This window comes from Arabidopsis lyrata, assembly GCF_000004255.2.
Source record: "Arabidopsis lyrata subsp. lyrata unplaced genomic scaffold ARALYscaffold_9, whole genome shotgun sequence".
NCBI lineage: Eukaryota > Viridiplantae > Streptophyta > Magnoliopsida > Brassicales > Brassicaceae > Arabidopsis > Arabidopsis lyrata.
In genome coordinates this window covers 1,045,280-1,067,194 of record NW_003302547.1, presented here as the reverse complement: position 1 = coordinate 1,067,194, position 21,915 = coordinate 1,045,280, and the positions used below count along the sequence as shown (strand labels likewise).

The 21,915-nt window shown below is 34.1% G+C and overlaps 5 protein-coding genes across 5 annotated transcripts; 2 read left to right on the top strand and 3 right to left on the bottom strand.

Moving 5' to 3' along the window:
* The first annotated feature begins 2,860 nt into the window (after positions 1-2,860).
* Positions 2,861-5,030, top strand: LOC9299263 (oleoyl-acyl carrier protein thioesterase 2, chloroplastic). Its single transcript, XM_002863231.2, has 6 exons — positions 2,861-3,487; positions 3,630-3,763; positions 3,855-3,968; positions 4,125-4,220; positions 4,295-4,451; positions 4,538-5,030. The coding sequence occupies exons 1-6, from the start codon at positions 3,158-3,160 to the stop codon at positions 4,808-4,810; spliced, it is 1,104 nt and encodes a 367-aa protein (XP_002863277.1). The 5' UTR covers positions 2,861-3,157; the 3' UTR covers positions 4,811-5,030.
* A 50-nt stretch (positions 5,031-5,080) lies between these two features.
* Positions 5,081-6,580, bottom strand: LOC9299262 (putative F-box protein At1g47790). Its single transcript, XM_002863140.2, has one exon. The coding sequence runs from the start codon at positions 6,574-6,576 to the stop codon at positions 5,179-5,181; it is 1,398 nt and encodes a 465-aa protein (XP_002863186.2). The 5' UTR covers positions 6,577-6,580; the 3' UTR covers positions 5,081-5,178.
* A 3,254-nt stretch (positions 6,581-9,834) lies between these two features.
* LOC9299261 (uncharacterized CRM domain-containing protein At3g25440, chloroplastic) lies at positions 9,835-11,658 on the bottom strand. The gene is made up of 4 exons (XM_002863139.2): positions 11,267-11,658; positions 10,793-11,189; positions 10,218-10,622; positions 9,835-10,144 (listed from the first exon to the last, which is right to left on the bottom strand). The coding sequence occupies exons 1-4, from the start codon at positions 11,323-11,325 to the stop codon at positions 9,974-9,976; spliced, it is 1,032 nt and encodes a 343-aa protein (XP_002863185.1). The 5' UTR covers positions 11,326-11,658; the 3' UTR covers positions 9,835-9,973.
* Positions 11,659-12,173: 515 nt separating this feature from the next.
* LOC9299353 (putative xyloglucan endotransglucosylase/hydrolase protein 1) lies at positions 12,174-13,671 on the bottom strand. The gene is made up of 4 exons (XM_021020302.1): positions 13,482-13,671; positions 13,292-13,392; positions 13,003-13,196; positions 12,174-12,558 (listed from the first exon to the last, which is right to left on the bottom strand). The coding sequence occupies exons 1-4, from the start codon at positions 13,669-13,671 to the stop codon at positions 12,174-12,176; spliced, it is 870 nt and encodes a 289-aa protein (XP_020875961.1).
* A 4,957-nt stretch (positions 13,672-18,628) lies between these two features.
* Positions 18,629-20,785, top strand: LOC9299260. The gene is made up of 2 exons (XM_021020870.1): positions 18,629-18,715; positions 19,395-20,785. Exon 2 carries the CDS (start codon positions 19,402-19,404, stop codon positions 20,683-20,685), a length of 1,284 nt encoding a protein of 427 aa, XP_020876529.1. The 5' UTR covers positions 18,629-18,715; positions 19,395-19,401; the 3' UTR covers positions 20,686-20,785.
* Positions 20,786-21,915: the final 1,130 nt, after the last annotated feature.

The window sequence follows — 21,915 nt, the reverse complement described above, 5'->3', positions numbered from 1 at the left end:
GAAGAATATCCTTTCAAGAAGGATATATTGTCAGGCGTTTGAAACAGATTGTTCGGAGTTAGTCTCGATGATACAGTCCCCTGACGAATGGCCCGCTTTCTCCAATCTGCTAGACGAGTTTGGTTTTCTCCGTGTCTCTTTCCCCTTCTTCTCGCTCTCTCTTATTCCCCGTTTATGTAATGTTAAAGCGGACTGCTTAGCCCGTTCTTCCAGACTTTTATTTTATGAAGTTTCTTTTGTAGACACTTATCCTCCTAATTGGGCAACCAATCAAGGAGTTCTTTATTAATTAATATGTGGTTGACAAAAAAAAAATATATATATATATATATATAGTTATTTTTCAGTGCCATAATTAAATTATGGTCACTTTTTAATTTAATATCGCTATTCAAAAAACTCATTTTACCATTTTACCTACATAAACAAAACTAACCCAAATTAAAACCAAATCCAAAAAAATAATTTCATTTACAAGAAAATTATGTATGGCCACTTAACTAGCATATTAAAAGTAAATATCAAATAAATTTGTTTACAAACATTATTTACAGGAGTATGCGTATTCTAATCTACTTTTTATTAAATACTACAGAGGTATATCGCATAACAACTTTTATTTTATACAATTTAATTATGTTTGTTGTTTGGCTACATAAATAATGGTACTTTTGTAAATGTTTACTAAAATAAAAATAACTAGATTTTAACCCGCGGGACGATTTATTTTTTAAAATTAGTGATTTTTAAAATTTATTGGTTGTATATTATATATATAACAAATTGTATCATTTTATAAGACCTTTATATTTTATAGTTTATAATTGTTATTAAGTAACGGTATACCATAAGACAATTTTTGTTTTATACAATTTTACTTTAATCAGGATCATTCGATATATCTAATAATGGTGTTATTAAAAAAATATATAAATGAAGATTTAACCCGTATTGCAGTAGCGGGTTAATGATTTTTAAATTTTTTGATTCAAACTCGTCCCATCATATAATCATGTCCTGCAATATAACCTCGTCCTGCAATATAACCCCGTCCTACAATATAACCGCCCCTTGCTATTTTAAATCTTTATATATGTTCAAATATTTTTAATATTATAAAAAATTTATTGATTTTAAATATATGAATTATAATATTTAAAACTTCTTAAAACCTCATCCCGTTATATAACCCTGTCTAGTCATAAAACATGTCTCGTGTTATTGTAACTCTTTATATATGTTCAAATATATTTTAAACTCTTAGTTGATTTTAAATATATGAATTATATTATTTAAGAGTTTACAATTTAATATTTCCGGTAAAATTAAGCAGTTAAAGTAAAAAAACATAATGAAACGGTATATAGTTTTAAATTTGGATGATTATTAAGATTAGATTCTTGTTCATTCAGATTTGAATTCATTTTGATCTTATTTATAATATGATTTTGAATCAATATATAAACATTTTAGCCGATATGGGACGTTGAACACACACCTTTTTTATCAATTGGGTAATATATATCCGTTTTAAAAATTTTGAATTCCAATGTATGCAGAAAAAATTGGTGTTTTTACTTTCTGTATTATATGATTTTTCAAAACAGTTAAAAAAAATTTAAAACAAAAGATGATAAGAGAATTGTATTCTAAATCTTAACCAAATATTCTAAATATCTATATTTTTAAATATGGAATATCTAGTTCATAATTTCGGATATGTTTTGATCCGATCCAAAAAAGATATGAAATATCCGGTGTAAAATTTATGAAGAAAATTTCTTATCGGGTCGGATACCAAATTTGTCGGATAATAATTTAATCCACCCGCTAAAAATGTATTTCAAAAATATTAGTATAGATGTAATTCAAAAATACTACTCCTTCCGTTTCGTTTTACTTGTCGTTTTAGAGTTAAAATTTTGTTTCATAATAGTTGTTGTTTTAGGTTTTCGCTGTAAATGTTTTGTGAAAATTCCAGTTTTATCTCTACTGTTTTAATGTTTCGGCCAATGAATTTTTTTATAAAATTTATTAATAAAGGGTAAAACAGAAAATTTAATTCTTTTCTTAATTTGTGTGAAAAAACCTAAAACGACAACTAAAACGAAACGAAAGGAGTAGTATAGATGAAAAAAAATAATAATTAATAACCTTTGTAGTTTTTTGTCGTATTGAGTCAATACTCAATACTAGGCCTGGGCAAAAAAACCGCTAACCAAATAACCGACCGAACCGAACCGAAAAAACCGAATTATATCCGAACCAAAGTTTTTAAAATAACCGAATGGTTAGTAAAATCACGTATCCAAACTAACCGAAACCAAACCGAACCGAACCGATAACCAAACGGTTAACCGAAATATCCAAAAACCTATAAGATACCTAAAAATAATATCCAAAACTATAATTATAAACTCAAAATATTAATTATTTTAGAATTAAAACAATCAAATATTTTAAATAATCAAAATATCCAAATATTGTTTGTTATATTTGTCAAAGTTAAATACTCTTTTACAAAACTGAATCAAATTTTAATTTTTTCTAGTATTTTTCTTTTTTTATATTTTCTTTTTGTAATTTTTTTTCGGTTAATTTTGGTTAGTTTCGGTTTTATTCGGTAAATTTCGGCTAATTTGGGTAAAAACCCGAACCAAATTGAACGTGATAAAAGTTTGGTTAGTTACGGTTATCTATTTAAATATCCAAACCGAACCGAACCGAAAGGTAACCGAACCGAAATTCTTAAAATATCCTAATGGTTATTATATTACCATATCCAAACCGAACCGAAACCGAATATAACCGAACCGAAACCGAATGGTTAACCGAACGCCGAGGTCTACTCAATACTATAACATGGAAGTCATAAAAGATAGAGGTGAGTGAAGAGGAGAGGTCACGTGAGAAAAACCGAACAGAGAGCTTTTTTATTCACCACACATGCCTCCTTTTAGTCTTTGCCAATTGGCCAACAACAATCAATGGCAATCTCGTAAATTTTCCAATTTTCAATTTCCACTGTCCTCGGTCTCATCGTCGTCGACAAATACAAACACCAATCCTTGATTCTCTCCTACAAACACAAAAACCCTTTGATTCTTTTCCCAAAATAACCATTACCCATCTCTCAATTTTCGAAATTTACTCAGAAATGTTGAAGCTTTCGTGTAATGTAACTGACCACGTACACAACTTTTTCTCCGATTCTCGCCGGATTTTTGTTCCGGTGCATCGCCGTACCGGACCCATCTCTTGTTTTCAGTTAAAGAAGGAACCTTTACGGGCAATTCTCTCTGCTGATCATGGAAACAGCAGCCTCCGTGTTACTGATTTTGTTTCCGTTACTTCTCCGGCGGATCGTCTCCGATTTGGTCGATTGATGGAAGATGGGTTTTCTTATAAGGAGAAGTTCATTGTTAGAAGCTATGAAGTTGGGATTAACAAAACTGCCACTGTTGAAACAATTGCTAATCTTTTGCAGGTTTGGGGATTTTGTTTGTGTTGTGTGTACTCAATACCAAACACGATTCTTGTGTGTTGCAATGTTTGTTTTATCTTTCTAATGTGATCCTAGTTCAGTGTTTTTGGTCATGTGATTGATGTTTAAGTATGAATTTGTGTAGGAAGTGGCATGTAATCATGTTCAGAAAGTTGGATTTTCGACTGATGGGTTTGCTACAACACTTACTATGAGGAAATTGCATCTCATTTGGGTTACTGCAAGAATGCACATTGAGATTTACAAGTATCCAGCTTGGTGAGGCTTTGTTTTACTTCTTAGGAAGTGAATGGTTTAAGGATTTTGTGGTTGGAGTTGAAAGTTTTAAGCTTTCTTGTTTTGGTTATAGGAGTGATGTGGTTGAGATTGAGACTTGGTGTCAGAGTGAAGGAAGGATTGGAACTAGACGTGATTGGATTTTGAAAGATTGTGCGACCGGTGAAGTTATCGGGCGTGCTACAAGGTTTTGGCTTTTCAACTTGTTATACCAAACTTTCTGAATTGTTTGTGTATTAGTAGTTTTGACATTAGTAGCTACAGAAACTGGCATATGGGTGCTTATTTAGTTATATAGATTTATGCATATTCTTGAACAGTTGTTGTTTAACAAATGTTTCAGCAAGTGGGTGATGATGAACCAAGACACAAGGCGGCTTCAAAGAGTTACAGATGAAGTTCGGGACGAGTACTTGGTTTTCTGTCCTCGAGAGCCTAGGTGACGAATCATGTTTTACTTAAAATAGTTATTTTCGAGGCCACTTAAATAGTTTCTTCTCTGTATTTTTGTAGACTAGCGTTTCCAGAGGAGAACAATAGCAGCTTAAAGAAAATCCCGAAACTGGAAGATCCAGCTCAGTATTCTATGCTTGGGCTTAAGCCTAGACGAGCTGACCTAGACATGAACCAGCATGTGAATAATGTTACCTACATTGGATGGGTCCTTGAGGTGAGTAACTAAGTATATCCGCAAAACCTTATGTCATTTATGATGAGCTAACTAATAAGTTTGAGCTTACTCCCTGTTAATGGCAGAGCATACCGCAAGAAATTATAGACACGCACGAGCTTAAAGTTATAACTCTAGATTACAGAAGAGAATGCCAGCAAGATGACATTGTAGATTCACTTACCACCTCTGAAACCCCCAATGAGGCGGTGTCAAAGCTTACTGGGACCAACGGATCTACCACGTCAAGCAAACAAGAACACACTGAGAGCCAATTCTTGCATATCTTGAGGTTGTCAGAAAATGGTCAGGAGATCAACCGTGGGAGAACCCAATGGCGAAAGAAGTCCTCAAGATGAGTTTCTTTACTCGTCTCTTGTCTCAGTGAAGTTATTTTGCTTCACGTTTGTAGTTGTATTGTGTATCCATTGATCAGATCTCTTTTTGGGGTTAGAAGAAATTGAATTATTGGTGTAGTGTTACTATGTTTGCATGTCTGTTTCGTTCGTTTTCTGTCCAAATTTTGGGCTTTAAGCCAAAACATTTCTTAGGTCTTTATCTTTCGCTGCTTGTATCTTATCATGAGCTCTATTCGCATGCGATCTACTAACACTATCTTGTAGGCCTAGTCACCAATAATTTTAATATTGTATGAATAATGCGGAAGACGAGATTAAAAGGAAAAAAAAAAGATTACAACAAAACCTAAAACACATGAAAGACATAATCACACAATAGGTGAACACATGATGTTCCTTAGAGACATGAGATTTTCAATATGATTCGGATAAGATCGGAGACAAGCCATCTCATCGTTATTAGATCCATAACAGGACCTAAATTTCTCATATTCAAGTCCATTGACACTTGTGATAGTCTCTCTCACCGGATCGTAATAAAAAACCGAAATGTCTTTGAAATATTTTCCCGATACATAGATAAACTCACCAGTACTAGTGGCACCACTTAACTTAGCACTCCCAAGCAAATCTCTTTGAGGCAAATTAGGTAAAACAAATTCATTTTTTGACCATTCTTGTTTTTCAAGATCTTGCAAAACCCATAATTTGATCATATTTGAATTATAGCAAACCCATGCTAATTTTCCTTGGTAAGTCATCAGAGATTCATCAAGCTTTGATTCATATTGGTTCGCACGAGCAGGTAATTCAATTGATTTGAACTGTTCAGACCTCACATCAAAACTCATAATGATCTCGTTCAATCTCATATCCAGCTCGATTTCTTTGATAAACGGAGGGTAAATTTTATGATATTCTTCGTAGGTTATATATGCTCTATAGTAAACAACTCCGTTGATGCAATAATACCCACGTCTAGGATAATGATCAGGGCTATTTGTTATCACCCTCCATGATTCTTGAGATCCTAATGTAAGAATCTTATGTTTTTGATATTTTTCCCATGTCTTACAAAAATCAATCGATAGTATTTTATATGTATTTTCCTTAGGGTCATATCCTAAAAAACATCTTACGTGCTTAGAGATTTTAGGTTGAGGCAAGGTTATATGTTCTTTTATGGTAGGGTTCCAGATTACAATACCCGTTTCGGTTTTGAAAGTGACCAAGCCATTGACAGAAGCATTATAGTAGTCGTATTGACAATCTTTTGTAGGGTGCATGATATGAAAATGGTTCACATCAGAATAATTCGTAGAGTTCTCATGAAATGACAATATGCAGAAGATGCAGAAGACTTGCTTCTGCTGATCATCCTTGGCCATAAAGGTAAGAAGAAGACTCTGACGCGGAATTGATGATTGTCGAGTCACAAATGAATTGATGAAATCTTGTTGGGTGGTTATAGACCACCATAGTTTTGATACACAACGAAATCTCACGATAGATTTTGCAGGCAATCTGATTAGTATCTCCCTCGTCAGATCAATGGGAATATATTTATCAGAAGATACTCCATTACCCGCTATATCATCGCCATGAAAACAAGTTGACGAAGATTTTGTAATTCTATGGATTTCTTTTTTCTTCTCTTCTCTTGTTTCCATGGCTCCTAATTTTGTTTGTCTTTTATTGTCTATCTTTATTTTTAACAGTGTATATATATTATGTAGACAGTAGATATGTAGGTTCATCATATTCATGTGGGTATCTGTTTGAATTAAACTAAAGCATATAAGGTTAGATTTTTTCCCTTAAAACATTTAATTAGAGAAACTATTGCATAATAATGTTAGATTTTTTCCCTTAAAACATATAATTAAATAAACTTTTACATACTAATCTACAAAAAGAGTTAAACATTTAACTAGATCATCAACCGTACTACAGTACGGGTTAAATTTTATTAATTACAAAATTTATATATTATATATTTTAAAATACAGTTGTGATATATTATAATAGTAATTGAAAAAATATAATTAGATTTTTGTCAGTCCCTATATATAATATTAGAATGAATATATTTTCTTTTTTAATTATACTCAATTATGGATATATTTTTTAAGATATGAAAACGGAAAATAAAATTATGTCAATAAATTAATATGGTCTGAACAATGAGTTAATTTATATTAACAACCACAAAATGAGATTGCATATAATTCAGTTAGATAAAAAATCAAAATATTATAAATGAATCGCTTCTAAAACGTAGATTATTTTTAATTAATTAAGAAAGTTAGCTTTTATTTTGAATTAATTTAGGAAATTCTTTTTTCAATTTCTAATTCTTTGGTTGTTGAAATAGAGATTTGTTTGAGGTAACTACAGAATTTACCAATTATTCGCGCAATCGAATATGTTATGAACATATATTTAGTATATAATATACCAAATTCAACCCGTGCGTGGAGTCTATATTTTTATTTTAGAATCCTAATGAAAATATTGCGTGCACAATCTATTATTCGTTATTTCCAAAATTGCTTGCACAATCTAATTTTCAAATATTTTATGGTGTCAACCTTATTTAATCTATCTGATCATATAATCTTAACATGCCGTCTATTATAAAGATCATAATTTTATATCATATAATATATTACATTTAACCCTCCACCCACTATTACTATTTTAAATATATCTTTTTAGAAAATCAAATTAAAGTATTTATAATTTTTTTTATCTTTTTCATCTATTAAATATTTATGATATTCATTAAAATATTAAATTAAACTATTTTTGTGGAAGCCCCCTTGGTCCATTGGTTGACCAAGGGTTGATTAATGCTTCTACACTAAGAGGTCTGGGTTCGAGTCCCAGATATTGTGATTTATTAACAAATTTGCAGATTAATAGAGGCAAGTGTGCAGGAGATCTCCAGAGATGTACAATTATAGCCTTGCGCCAGGATTCTACGCAGAGAATGAAGTGTCGCTAGGTCGTGGATCATTGAAGGTATTCATCAAGATCATGAAGAAGGAAGTGTAGTCTATAGTGGATCTACTAAGGGTCGGCAGAAATTGTCAGTTGTAGAATCGTCTATGTAACAGTTTTCATAATTTACAATTAATAATAAATCTAGACGATAAAAAAAAAAACTATTTTTAAATGTTCCAAATTAAAATCTTTAAAAATATTTCTTGTAGTATATAAAATTATGAATTTCAAAGAAGAATTATATGAAATTAAATAGAAATATTCAAACAGTTATAAGGATCATAACTCATTTGTTAATATAATATATTATATTTAACCCACTGCCTATTATAAATATATGTTTTAAAAAAATCAAATTAGAGTATTTATTGATGATATTCTTTAAATAATGATGATATTCTTGAAAAATATCAAGTAAAACTAATTTTATATGTTGCAAATTAAAATATTTAAAAATCTTATTATAGTATATAAAATGATATATTTCAAAAAATAAATGTATGAAATTGAATATAAATATTCAAATTCTGATCCGTTACTCAGTCGAAATTTTTGTTGAACTTATTTTTGGTTAAAAGAAATATATTACTCAAATGTGAATTTTTGACCCGTTAAATTTTTTTCTTCATAGATTTAACAATTTATATTTGTTTTTAAAAAATCAAATCTTGGCATATGCAGAAAAAATTTATTTTTATTGTTATATGGATGATATGATGATTTATTTGTTTCATAAAAATAGAATCATATAAAGATGAGAAGTGAAGTATCTATATATACATTTTTGGATCACAATTAGCAAATAAATCTTGAAGTTGAGAAGTATTTACGATGACATGCCATTAGCATTAAATATTTAGATTTGTTTTATTTAAGTAAAGATTTTTAATTGAAATTCATTTCTCATATATTTAGCAAAAGTCTCTACAAAATCTTTCCATATCTATTTAAGTAAAGATTTTGAAATCAAATATGTTCTCAACAATGTACCAAAAATCTCTACACAATCTTTTTAAAAATCTCGACTTAGTTAACTTCTGATTTTTATCTGCAAATAAAAAAATTAATTGTAACGAGTGATGTAAAAATCGGGAATGTTGATACTACAATTTCTTCTACTTCTTGTTTTTCATATAATGAAAATTATTTTTTAGAATATTTACTTAAAACCTCTAAACAAAACAAAGGGTTTCAAAAGATAGCTTCTCTTTTGGCGGGTCGACCCGCAAACCCGCAACTCTCTACGGGCTTATCCGCATGAACCTGCGACCCGTAGTGGATAAAAATATTATAAAAAAAATAACAAATGATGTTTAATTTTACGGGACGGGGTTATATAGTGCAACGAGTTTAGATCAATATTAATATTAAATAATATACTATGGATGAATCCTAAAATTAAAATCAAAATATAATTATAAAATCAGAAACACTAAACAAAATAAACAATATAAACAAAACAAATACAACTTAAAATTTTGCAAAATAATATTTTAGTTATAAAAAAGTCGACCCGCGGTGTACCGCGGGGTAGAATCTAGATTTGGAAGTTTAAGGAAGAAAATTCTTTTTTAAAACATAATAGCTCCGCGGTGTACCGCAAGACAAATCTTTCTCCTAAACTGAGGCAAGAAGAAGAAGAAAGTCAAATGTCGTTTAAGTGTATATATAGATATACCATTTAAACCTAAAACACAATTAATATACTCAAAACTATTAATATAGATATATGAATGGTACATTTATAAAATAGGTCGAAATATTATATTATACACTCTATTAATAAACAAACTAATTATATTTAGATTTTTTTTAAAAAAATTATAGCCCCGCGGTATACCGCGGGTTCAAATCTAGTAATGATTAATAACAAATTAATATGGTAAGTTAGATATCAAATCTTATATGTTCATTTTGATAGGTCATTCTTTTTTTTTTAAGTTAATAATATATTTTCGTTTTTAATAATTAAATTAATTAAATTAGTATTTGACTTGTTTATATTTAATGAGTTTGAATTAATTTACTCTTTAAATTTTTATCTCTAATGACATTCTAATGTAATAACTTACAAAGGAGAAGGTTATTAAAGGATAAATATAAATTGTACTCCCCAAATAATAGTATAGGATTAGATTTTCTCTTAACCAAGAAGGCTTACACTACTTTGCTCTTGGAATCTGCCTCTTTCTTCTTCTCTGCTTCTTCATCTTTCTTCTTCTTGTGCCGAGTAACGTACTTCTGGTACTCCTCAAGTTCTTTCTCCAGCTTCTCTATGAACTCACTCGTATGTTCAAGCGATTGCTCATACCGATATTTCTCCAAAGCCTGCAGTTTCATTTACTTCTGTCAGACAATAAACAAACAGCCAAACATAAAGTATATGGATTCATCAATATACCTTATCTTTAGAGAGGGTATCAACAGGAGACATCACTTCTGGTCTTACATAGTTTTTCCCGCGGTACAATACAATGGTGTTGTTAGGTTTGACATCAATCACAATGCCCTTACTTAACCGAGCAAGCTCTTCTGCATACTCATGAACCTGCCCGGGTTTGTTGCATGGCTTGCAAATAACTTTAACAGTCTCATGCTTTTTCCAATGTAGGTGCAAATTCAGAACCACACCTCCAAACACTCCTCGTCTCCCGACAAGTACAAAGTTCTTTCTCTTTTCACCTGTACGTTTTAAGTAATGCTGCTCTTCCTCTGTCAAACTTTCTGGATCATACGGCTCTGCTGATGACTTCGGGACATCGTATTTCCTCAGTTTCTCAATCAACCATTCTTCTTTCCTCTTGGCCTGCACAATCAACCACACCAACAAATTTTGAATAACCTTCATAAGCACATAACATTGAAAGATTCACAGTCATATACAAACATCATAAGCAAACTGATGCGAAGCTCTACGCTTTCAAAACTTGCAAGAAAGCATAATCAAAACAAAGTAAAGTGATTAAAAGATGTAACCTTTTCAAGCTTATATCGAATCCTGACTTCAGGGTTTGGTGAATTCATCTTCTTTTTCGCCTTAAGACGATAAAACCTTAACTCATTCACTTTAGCCTTTCTCGACATTTTAGCCCGTTTCCATTTCTTCTCTTTTCTTGTAGGCACAACATTGTTACCACTACCAGTAACATTGTTGAAAGCAAACCTCACCACATTATCATCTGTTCTTAGCTCTACCGTCGAATTACTTAAGTAACGCCTACTAAAGAAACCATCATACGCAAATAGATTCCGTCTCTGAGCTTGTAAAACATCAAAAGAAGCTGATTTACATGGAACTTGTAGAAAAGGTTTTGACTTTACATAAATGGAGTAATTAGGGGACTGATTGTGATGCAAGAAGAGTCCAGAGGTCCTGCAAAAAACCCAGAAACATGTCTATAAGAACTTACACAGAGAAAGACACAAAATTGATGAGGAAATAGTGAATACCATTTGGGATTTCTGAGAAATCGATGAGCGATTCCTTTGGCATAACCTAAAGCTAACATGACATTCTGTGATCTGCTTCGTGAGGCAATAACCGGAATAGACCGGTTGGTTCAAATCAGTTGGATAAGGCAACAAGAATCTGATAAGCAAGTTCACAGAAACAGAGGATCTAGTCTCAGTGTCTCTGAGCTTGGAGATTCTTGTTTTCACCAGATTGAATATAACTGAGAAACAGGCAATCCACGAACATGTAAACTGTGGAGAAGGAGAGAAATGATGCGCCGTCGGAGGTGAATGGTAAATCGGAAAACCAAGAATTCACGGCGTCGGCGAACTCACACACACGGTGACGAAGAGAAGGCGACATAAAGCGACATTATTTGTCGAGGGTTTAAGCTTTCTGGAATATACCAAACCGGTTGGTTTAATGTGTAAATGTCGGTTCAATTAATTAGCTGGGTTCTATTAGTTTTTTTTGTCATCTATTAAAGTTTTTCTTTTGCGATTGGTTTTAATTTTTTTTTTTCAGATTATAATATATTCAATCTTTTTTTTGTTGTTACTGATTTTTTCCCAATAATTTTTTATAACATCTATGTATTCAATGTCGAGTCTATTCCTTTCCAAAAACAAAAGAAACTATTTGAAGCTTGGGTTTATATTCCTAATTTAGACACTGTTACACTTATCACCAAACCAAAAAAAAACTTCATCTAATAATCATGCGATAATTTTTGTTTTAATTTTTCTTGTTAAAGGGTTTTTAACCGATAATTTAGTTATTATGAATAATAATTTTTATTTTGGTAATCATTATGAATAATAATATAAAACATATACCTTTTGATAAATAGATTTATTGATTAATAGATTAATTAATCCAAGGAATATGATTTTTGAACATATTTTACTGATTCCATTGACATTCATCAGGAGGAACAGAAAATCTAGTATGATCAGAACAATAGTCATAATTCATATACTTGGCTCTTGCATTTTTAAAAGCCTTTTGCTCGGAAACGCTTATTCCAACATATTTTCCAGTGTTCCACCAATATGCTGATGATTCACAAGCATCATTAAGACCATCCATGTGACAACCAGATTCAGAAAAACCCTGAAAATGGGCCTTAAAAGGAGCATAGGCCCAATTAATCTTTGCCTTACCACCATCAGTTGCCCATGCCTCACCGTTCCATAAGCTACTCACCACTTGCATGGGTTTTGATGGGTAGCTTACCCCTTTCTTGTTGTTTTTGAACACTCTTATTGGAATATTGTCCACGTAAAACCTATATAATCATATTATTAGAATGAATTATAATATTAGATATGAGTATTTTCTCTATAATATGACATATCACCTTCAGATTTTACATGTTTTATTTTTACGAAAAATTAATTAATCATAATTGATTATGTCTCAATAAGTAATGAAGAAAGGTTTTTTGTTTTCAAACATATTTTTTATAATGCCTTATGTATATAGTATAGTAAAGATAGAAAAAGTTATTTACACAACATATTCAATATATATCATTTTTCATCTTTTTGTTATATTTATTTTTCTCGTATTTTTGTTTGTTTGGTTACTCTATAATACCAACATATATATGATTATTAAGACATTATTCCAATTAAATTTTGTATCAGTTCTATTTATATACCAATTTTGATATGTTTGTATTAAATATTTATAGAAATGCATGAGGAAAGCATGAAGAAAGGGGACATACACAATATGGTATGGGTTCCACAGAATTCCATAAGCATGAAAATCTTCGGTTGGATCAAACCAAAGAACAAATCTTTGTTCTCGATTTCCTTGACCTTTGGTGAACACATTGGTCTGTATTGTTATTGGTTTCCCTTCTCTGTTTCCCAAGAACTCAAAGTCAACCTCATCTTGGCTATTTCCCTTTGAAGTCAACTATATACCAATACATATGGAAAATTGACTTTCTTAACAAAGTACTTAATTATTCAAGTTCATGTAAATGAAAATGGAAAGAAAAAAATACGAACATAGAAAGCGGTTACGATGCCAGCAGAATCTTTTGCCGGCAATTTGATTCTCATTTGAAAAAATCCTGACCCGTAGTGGTTTTTGGATTCAAAACCAGAACCTTTAGGTGTTAGAAACACAAAATCAATACATATTTTAGTCTTTAAAATGACATTGTTTCAAAAGTTTTAAAAAATAGATTCAATTGACCTGAAGAATGGTCCATGGAGAGCTGAACTTCTTTGCTTTGGTTGAGTTTCAAGACATGATCTTGTCCCCACGTAACGACATAGTGTTCATCGAAACTTGCTTCTTGGTTTATGTCAATGTTAATAGCTCCTTGAACCTTAATGATCAAGGACAATACTAGAACAAAACCACATATCAAAATACATTCCATCTTATTCAATTAAAAGTATTATGTTAGTTGAGCTATTTTAAAGGAGCAAAGATCTTTCCCATTTATAGTTGTGTATAGTAATGGGCTAGTTTTGTAATCTAATAGGTTTTGCGTAGGTGAATTGCTATCTTTATAAATTTATAGATAGTAAGTTATAGATTTTCTACAATATATATTAAAGTTCTATATATAAATGCATATCTCAATACACTTTAGTACTAAGTACTAACTAATAATAATAAAGGGTATATAGTGTGAAACTTAAGGAAAAATTTTCATAACAAAAAAATTTTACCTGCTCTTGAAATGTTGCAGGAATATACACGACATTTTCAAAATTCTACTACACACAGAGAAACAAAGAATTTATCTCAGTTTAATATCATGCGTAATCGCTTTTTGTCAAGGGGGAATTGCGAAAATAGGCACAATTCAGCAGGCAGTTTCGGATTTGGGCATTTATTACTGTTGACATAAATAGTTCTGTAAAAACTGGAGATGGTAGGACGATTTTGCCCTTATGTCAATGAGCGGGAAACGAAGAGAATATATTGTGAGTGGGAGGATGACGTAAGTGATATTAAGGCATAGATTAAGTTAATTAAAAAAATTATGTGGCTGTAAGGTGAATTATGAACAGGACGACGCAGGTTTTTATGGTGATTCTGTGGACAGAAATTTACTGTCCCCAAGTTGTTTGGTTTCTAGGGTTTGTCGAGTTAGATAAATAGAGGTAAAGAGAATTAGAAGTTGAAGTAAGTCCTGTGATACAGCTAACGAAGGAAGAATGGTAGAGATAATCGACACGAATTCGCCGGAGGTTAACGGATCTGCAAATATGGTAAGTGGAAAATAATGTTGTTTGTTGTTTTGGGTGATGAAGTGGCTGGCAGTATTTTATACCAAACGAATGTAGTGTAGGAGGGAATTGTAGCTTCTCGAAACAACCTAAGTTGGGTTGATAGTGGATGGTTAGACTGTGGTTAGGAGAATGGTACGTAAGAGTAAATGGTGAACAAATTTTTAATATTATGGTCTATCAGGTAGACATGATACTTACGAGACTCTGTGTCATCATTTTCCTTACTATGGTATATATTAATTTTGGGATTTGTCAATATTGCAGGGTAAGGAGACACTCTTACTCGTTTTAGTGGGAAACTGGGAATGCTCTACTGATGGTTGGTGGAAGTTTATTGTGGAAACAAACTGTGTTGCTCAGTGCGTGATGGTTTCTGAGGATATGAGCTATGCAGCAGTTAAGACACGTATTGAGCAAGAGTTTGCAACAGAGATCGAAGGTGTAGTCAAGAGAATGTCGTACTGCCCCCCGTCTGAAATGTCAATGTTTGCTTCTGGTAAAACCCCACCAGTCTCCATAAATAGTGACAGAGGCTTGCAGACATTCTTGAAACTCAGGGCTGCCACTAAACCTCTGAATTTGTTGGTTACATTTGGTTGCGGAGCCGAAACTGATCCTAGACTGCTGAAGAAAACTGCAACTGCTGCACCAATCATCAACCTTGCTGACGGAACCCCTTCTATACAAAGTGTAGATGAAGTGGACTCAACATACAATGCTGTCGGACTTGCGACTGCATCATTGGGAACATCTGCTGCTGATGTTAGGCATATAGTCCACGATAAAGCAGATATCGATCTAAACAGCCTTTATGATGATGAGATGATTAGGCAGCTTGAAGCTGTTGAAGAAATGGCAAGGCAGGCACAGGGTTTGAAAATTAGTAAAGGAAAAGAGAAGGTGACAGAGTCAGAGCATGTAGGAAGCGACTATAATGAGACTCAGGATTGGGAGATGTATGTCAGAGCGGAGGAAGAACAGTATCAATATAATGTATGGAATACATTGCGAAGCCAGGAATACAGGCCACTGCAAGTTGGCGAAACAATGGTGATGGGAGAGAGTTCAAATGCTATAATAATGTGTTCTGTACCTGAGAGTACGACTGATGAAAGGTTGGGAGGAGTAGATGAGGTTCCTGCAGTCATCGACAACATACAAGTAGAAGACGATAATGTTGTTACTGAGGGACATGATAAGGACTGTGAGGACCAATTAGATGAGGCAATTCAGCTCAGTCTTGCAAATATCTACAATGAAATTATAGCTGCAGATGTTGTCCCATCCCATGACTGTGCACCTTGCTTTGGAGATCAGTTCCTGGATACGCAAGAGGTGCCACAAGGTGTATATGATCCTGAGAACGATGCAATATTTATTGGAAGAATATTCAGAAACAAAGCTGAGATGCAAACATCTTTAGCTATCTACGCTATTAAAAGGTTCTTCAATTTCATCCAAGTGAGGTCTGATAAGGAGCGATTAATTGTGAGGTGTGTCGATTTGAGGTGTCCGTGGAGGGTATATGGTCTCCGTTCATCACCAAATTCTGAAAACATGGAAGTGAGGACAGCCACCCTGACACACACATGTGACATTACATCCCGTGGGCAGTATGGAAAGAAGGCATCTTGCAAAGTTATAGCAGAAGTGTTGAAATCAAAGTATGCGAATGGAAAGCTCGGTCCAAGGGCTGTAGACATTCCTGATATAATATTGGATGAGCTGCGTGTTTCGATAAATTACATGAAGGCATGGCATTCGAAGGAGAGAGCTGTTATTGAAGCTCGAGGAACCGCAGAAGACAGTTACAAGCTTCTAGTGGTGTATTTACACCTTTTGAAACAAAGCAATCCCGGGACAGTGTATGACGTTGTCACCACGGGATATGGGACATCTAAGTGTAAGTTTAAGTATTTGTTCTTCGCTATTGGAGCGTGCATTCATGCAGCACAGTTCATGAGAAAAGTTATGATTATTGATGCAACTACAATCAAAGCAAAGTTTAGAGGTTGTTTGCTGACTGCTAGCTTTCAAGATGGAAATTTTCAGATACTGCCTCTGGGGTTTGGAGTGGTCGATTCTGAAAATGAGGATGCATGGACATGGTTTTTCACACAACTTGTATCCATTGTTCCAGATGCAGATGACTTAGTTATTGTTTCTGACAGGCACAATGCTATCTACGCGGCGATGCGTAAAGTGTATCCAACCGCAAAGCATGGATCATGTGCGGTGCATCTTTACCGAAATGTCAAGAGCAGATACAGTAGACAGAAAGGGCTTGCTTTGTTGGTGGTGAAAGCAGCTACAGCATACACAGTTGGGGAATTCAGAAACAAGTTTGATGAAATTGAAAGGAGGAGTCAGTTGTGTGCAAATTATCTCAGAGGTATAGGAATCTCTCACTGGTCAAGAGTTTATTTCCAGGGAAAAAGATACAACATTATGAGCAGCAACGTTGCAGAGAGTCTTAACGCTGCAATGGCCAAGGCTTTAGAGTTTCCTATTGTTTCAATGGTTGAAACAATTAGGATGATGTTGATGAGATGGTTCTACTGTAGACGAGTGAAGGCAAACAAGCATCTGAGTCCAGTGACACCTGAGGTGGAGGAGATACTTATGAAGCACCTATCAGAGTCTGGAGGATTAAGTGTTGCACCTGCAAGTGAAGCCTATTACCAAGTAAGCAATAGCAAAGGTGTAGCTTTCATTGTTAATCTCAACGCAAAAACATGCAGCTGCAAGGTATTTGAAACACTTGGTATTCCTTGCTGCCATGCGTTGGCTGCTGCAAGGGCTCATGGAGTTCCAATACCAGAGATGGTGGATAACCATTACAAAACTGGGGAATGGGTTAACGCGTATAGTGCTGTTGTAATGCCTGTACCTAATGTGGAGGACGCGGATGTCCCACAAGAGTTAGTTGATGACGAGACCAACCCTCCCCAGGTGAATCCAGGACCAGGCCGTCCAAAAAAGAGGAGAATCCCGTCTATTGGCGAGACAGTGGTAAGTTGTCGTGTTTAAAAGTACCAAACCTTTAAATTTGGGTGAATGACTCTTGTAATCTGTGTAATCTATTATAGGGACGAAAGAAGAAGCGCTCGAATGGACCAAGTAGGTGTAGCAGGTGCTTTGCGACAGGCCATAACAGGGCAACATGCCGCAACCCTATACCATAATGTAAGCTTTGTTTACTGTCATGTCATGTGGCACGTCCACAAATAACTGTTGTTCTGAATCAAAACTATTGAAATTTTATGTAGGATAAAGCTGAAAAGAATGGGAGTGTGGAAGCAGGTCTGTATATTTGTGTAAATAGAAGCATATGGGTAGTGAACTTGGTAAGAGGATGGGGAGGAATGCAATCACTTAAAACACAAAAAAGGCGTGTTGTTAAGTTACTTGGTTTTTTGGTGATGTAAATATAAGCTAAAAGCTTGCCAACTGTATGAAGCGGAGGCCAAAGAAGGCTCAACGTTGGACTGATTTTCCAGATGATGTATTATAGTGGGGACAGGAGTGGAAATGGTGCAGGCTGGTGAAGTTGTTTTTGGATATCCCTTTGAAACACATGTGGATATGCACCAAGTATAGTACAAAGCCTCCTGTATTCGCTAATTTTGGTTTGTTAGACTGGATAAAAAGCAACAATGTAATGAATGGTTTGTATGTGAAATATTATCCTTATGGTTTGGTGTAATAAGTTAAGCAAAAACATGGATAAAAAAGAAAAGAAAAACTGAGGAATTGTTCATACCAAAAACATTAAACAAAGATCACATCATACGAAGCCTATACCTTGTGATTCAGCTTTGTAGCCCTTCATGAAAGTTGTAGGAAATTGAATTAGCTTTCCAACGGTGGTGAGTTTTACTGAAACGGAGTTGCGGAGCAAAATTTACAATCAGATCGGTTTACAACCGATCGACGAAACCGAGCGGCAAAATTGCAATAATCAACTAAACAGATCCGATCGCTTGCAAACCGATTGAGAAACCCGATTCGCGACTCCTTCTTCTTCTTCTCAAATATTCCGCCGTTTCTCATTTAATTTGAAAACACAAAAATCTCTCTATCTCACTCGATTCTACTCCGATTTTAATGATTTTTGGCTCTAACCCATACGATTTTTGACAACCTTTCTGATTTTGGCACTCAATCATTCGATTTAGAAAGGTATGTCCTCCAAAATCCCAATTTACAGTCCGTTTTTGGAAAAATCAAGGTGAAAAATCGAAAATCACTTCTCCCTGCTTGAATAGCTTCTTCTCAACGGTTTGATTCTAGATTATGGTTTCCAATGGTCAAGAACACATGCTTTGATTGTTTAATTGATGGATTAGACTTCATAAGTCTTGTTTGATTTTTGATTTGAGAAGCAAATTGCCCATGCTACTTCAATAGAGAAACCCAATCGATTTTGGGTAGATTATGTGCTTAAAATTGATGAGTGTTGCTCATATAACAAACCCATTGTTTATAATTGGTACAAAGTTTGAAGAATTTTGAATTTTGATAAATTTGGGTTTTTGAGTTTGGTAATTCTCGAAATTTTGGTGATTTTTGGAGAAATAGCTGTTGATTTGGGTTACAATGAGTTCAAAAATTGTTAATATAAATGACTAACAAATTTGGAGTTAGAACTATCTGATTTTGATCAATTCTTGTATTGATGTTGAGATTTTTGACTTGTTTTGTGAATATGTGTGTGCTTTTGTTTTGATTTTGTGTGTTTTAAGAGTGTTTTAAATTTGTTTGGTTCATATTTTTGGTGATTTTGTTTGATGGGATTGATGAAATTATGCGATATCTTCTTTGTTGGAATCCTCATTGTGAAATGTCTTATATTTTGTAGGATACACATGGCTCCGAAAAAGAGACAACGTCCAGGAAAAGTGCCCATGACTGAAGAACGTAGTGAGCCTCAAGACATCCAATGGACACACGGAGAGAAAACATCACGAAGCGATTTCGAGAAAATCAAAGTCCATCCAACACGCTTCGTTGACAGATTTTTCCTGCGACAAATGGGACTTGCAGAAGGAGTGGATGACCTCCTTCAGCGCATAGGCATGTCTTGTCTGAAAGACATGTACTACCCGACATTCGAAGAAGAGACCAGGGACTTTCTCTCAACGGTTAAGGTCGAATACGAGAAGCCGAGGGACAAGGTTGCGAGTCAAGGTTTGATGACCTTCAAGATTCGCAACAAAGGCTACGGGCTTACCATATTTGACATATGCGAAGTCTACGGGTTTAGCAAAGGGGAAGCGGTCAATTTCGATACATTCCATGGCGCAAATAATTTATGGAACAGAATTGCGAATGGAAACTACAAAACACACGGAGCGAAGATGACGGGGATCAGAAATCCGGTAATTCGATATGTTTGCAAGCTGTTGGCAAACACATTCTTCGCAAGGAAAGACGCTGGAGCAGTCACACTAAAGGAGCTATGCTTACTCTACCAAGGGCTCAAGCATCTTCTGATAGACATGCGAGGAGTACTTCTCGAGTATGAGTTTGGGGATGAGATCAACTATGGGAGCATCTTCGCAAACAACCTGCTGCAATTCAAGACATGGGCAAAAACCACGCCAAATCCAGATCTTTACATTGGAGGTATGCTTACTCCTTTGTTCAAAAAAGCCGGTGTAGATCTTAGCAGCAGTCGCGAGCTCCCTGATATGGCATATTTGAGTAGAGACTATCTCATCTTGTCTCGGTTCTTAAAAGCGACAAGGGACCTGAACACGCTCCATTACAAGATACAACTCCGTGACAAGACAAAGAAGATCTTCGTGCTGCCACAACCAGATAAGACTAACATTCTTACTTTGACAAATGTTAAGTTTGAGGTTGGCGAGGAAGATCTTTTACAGGAAGACCAGGGTCCAATGGAGCTAAGCGATGGTGATGGTGAAGATGCTGCAGAACCCAGAGACTACTTGGAAGAACTAAACATGATACAAATGCCCGACATAGAGTTTACAGCAAGAACAAAGCGGGAGAAACTCATCCAAGCAGCATATAAAGCTCAGAAGAAGATAAATGAGCTACAGAAGAAGCTCATCGGCAAACTGTTCTGGAAAGTGAAGAAGCTGCAACCGCCGGATTACGTATCGAGCGAAGACGAAGATGAATGAACTGAGACCACAGTTAAAACAAAGGTCAAACCATCCTATCATAAAATTGTCTTTTTCATTTTAGTTTTGCTGTTTTTGGTTTTTATTTGTAGACAACACTCTGAAACAACAAGACGGTGTAAGACTAGTTAGATAGTAGATATATAATTAAGTAATGTTTGAGATTTAGTTAGAATTAAATTCATAATTAATTTATAACCTTTTTTCTTTTAACAGACCTAGCTTAAACTTGTAGACATCAAAATACCAAAAAACCACATAAATTGTCAAACAGATTCACTACAGATAAAATATTAAATAGAAAGAAAGTTTGCAAACTCTTGTGCAGAGTTGCCGTAGTAGTTGATAATAAACAAAAAGAAAATTAAAAACATTAAGAGTTCAAAACATAAACTTAAAACATAACACCAAAACATTCAGAGTTCTTCAAAAGAGCTAGCCACCGTAGAACATGCACAGATATCCCTCACAATAATTAGTTCCCCTCAACCATCTCCATCATGACATCTTCCTCATCAGTTGAAGTATCTTCGAAAGAGCGCCTAACAGAAATATTGTTGCATTTATGTTAACACTGAAAAATGAAAAACATAAAAGAAGTGTAAACTATAAACGATACTTACAGGTAGCTTGGTAAGTCTAGCTCATAGAAAATGGGATCAATGTAGAGACGTGAACAGCAAGATTCACTCATTAAGACATTTTTTCCTATAGTACAATAATAAACACAGTCAATATAACACTGCAAAAATAAGTTCAGCAAAAGCAAAATCTCATTAAAACCTACCACAGTAGGATGAGATCCTCCAGAAACGCAAGACTGCAACTATCTTATCATAGTTGTAATCTACAGAGCTAATTCTTCTGGACCAAGCGTTGATAAAGAACTCACACCACTTACCAATAGCAACGCATTTGATAGTCTCACCCCTAGATTTCATGTAGCCATCAAAGCATATTGTTTTTAACAGATATAACATGATAACAAACTTCATTATCTTGTACAAAATTAGACAGAAATATAGTAAACTTACACATTGTTAGCAATCTTGAAACAGACATAGCGAGCTTCATAATCTGTCTCACCAGGACGACAAACAAAGGGAAACCTTCGAATGGTGGACACAGCAGAGATCACACCCATAGCATCTAAAAAAACACAACACAAAATGGTTGGAAAGACATATAAATAGATAACTATATAACTTCAACCTACGCTCTTTTATTACC

Bases quoted from the DNA above. Each gene is read 5' to 3' on its own strand.
- LOC9299263 (XM_002863231.2), top strand. From the start codon at position 3,158: ATGTTGAAGCTTTCGTGTAATGTAACTGACCACGTACACAACTTTTTC. The intron at 3,764-3,854 runs GTGAGGCTTTGT...TTTTGGTTATAG, and splicing joins ATTTACAAGTATCCAGCTTG to GAGTGATGTGGTTGAGATTG. The intron at 3,969-4,124 runs GTTTTGGCTTTT...CAAATGTTTCAG, and splicing joins GTTATCGGGCGTGCTACAAG to CAAGTGGGTGATGATGAACC.
- LOC9299262 (XM_002863140.2), bottom strand. From the start codon at position 6,576: ATGAATATGATGAACCTACATATCTACTGTCTACATAATATATATACA.
- LOC9299261 (XM_002863139.2), bottom strand. From the start codon at position 11,325: ATGTTAGCTTTAGGTTATGCCAAAGGAATCGCTCATCGATTTCTCAGA. The intron at 11,190-11,266 runs GTATTCACTATT...GGTTTTTTGCAG, and splicing joins TTTCTCAGAAATCCCAAATG to GACCTCTGGACTCTTCTTGC. The intron at 10,623-10,792 runs GTTACATCTTTT...TTGATTGTGCAG, and splicing joins TTCGATATAAGCTTGAAAAG to GCCAAGAGGAAAGAAGAATG.
- LOC9299353 (XM_021020302.1), bottom strand. From the start codon at position 13,671: ATGGAATGTATTTTGATATGTGGTTTTGTTCTAGTATTGTCCTTGATC. The intron at 13,393-13,481 runs GTCAATTGAATC...TAACACCTAAAG, and splicing joins CTCCATGGACCATTCTTCAG to GTTCTGGTTTTGAATCCAAA. The intron at 12,559-13,002 runs GTATGTCCCCTT...ATGATTATATAG, and splicing joins TGGAACCCATACCATATTGT to GTTTTACGTGGACAATATTC.
- LOC9299260 (XM_021020870.1), top strand. From the start codon at position 19,402: ATGGCTCCGAAAAAGAGACAACGTCCAGGAAAAGTGCCCATGACTGAA.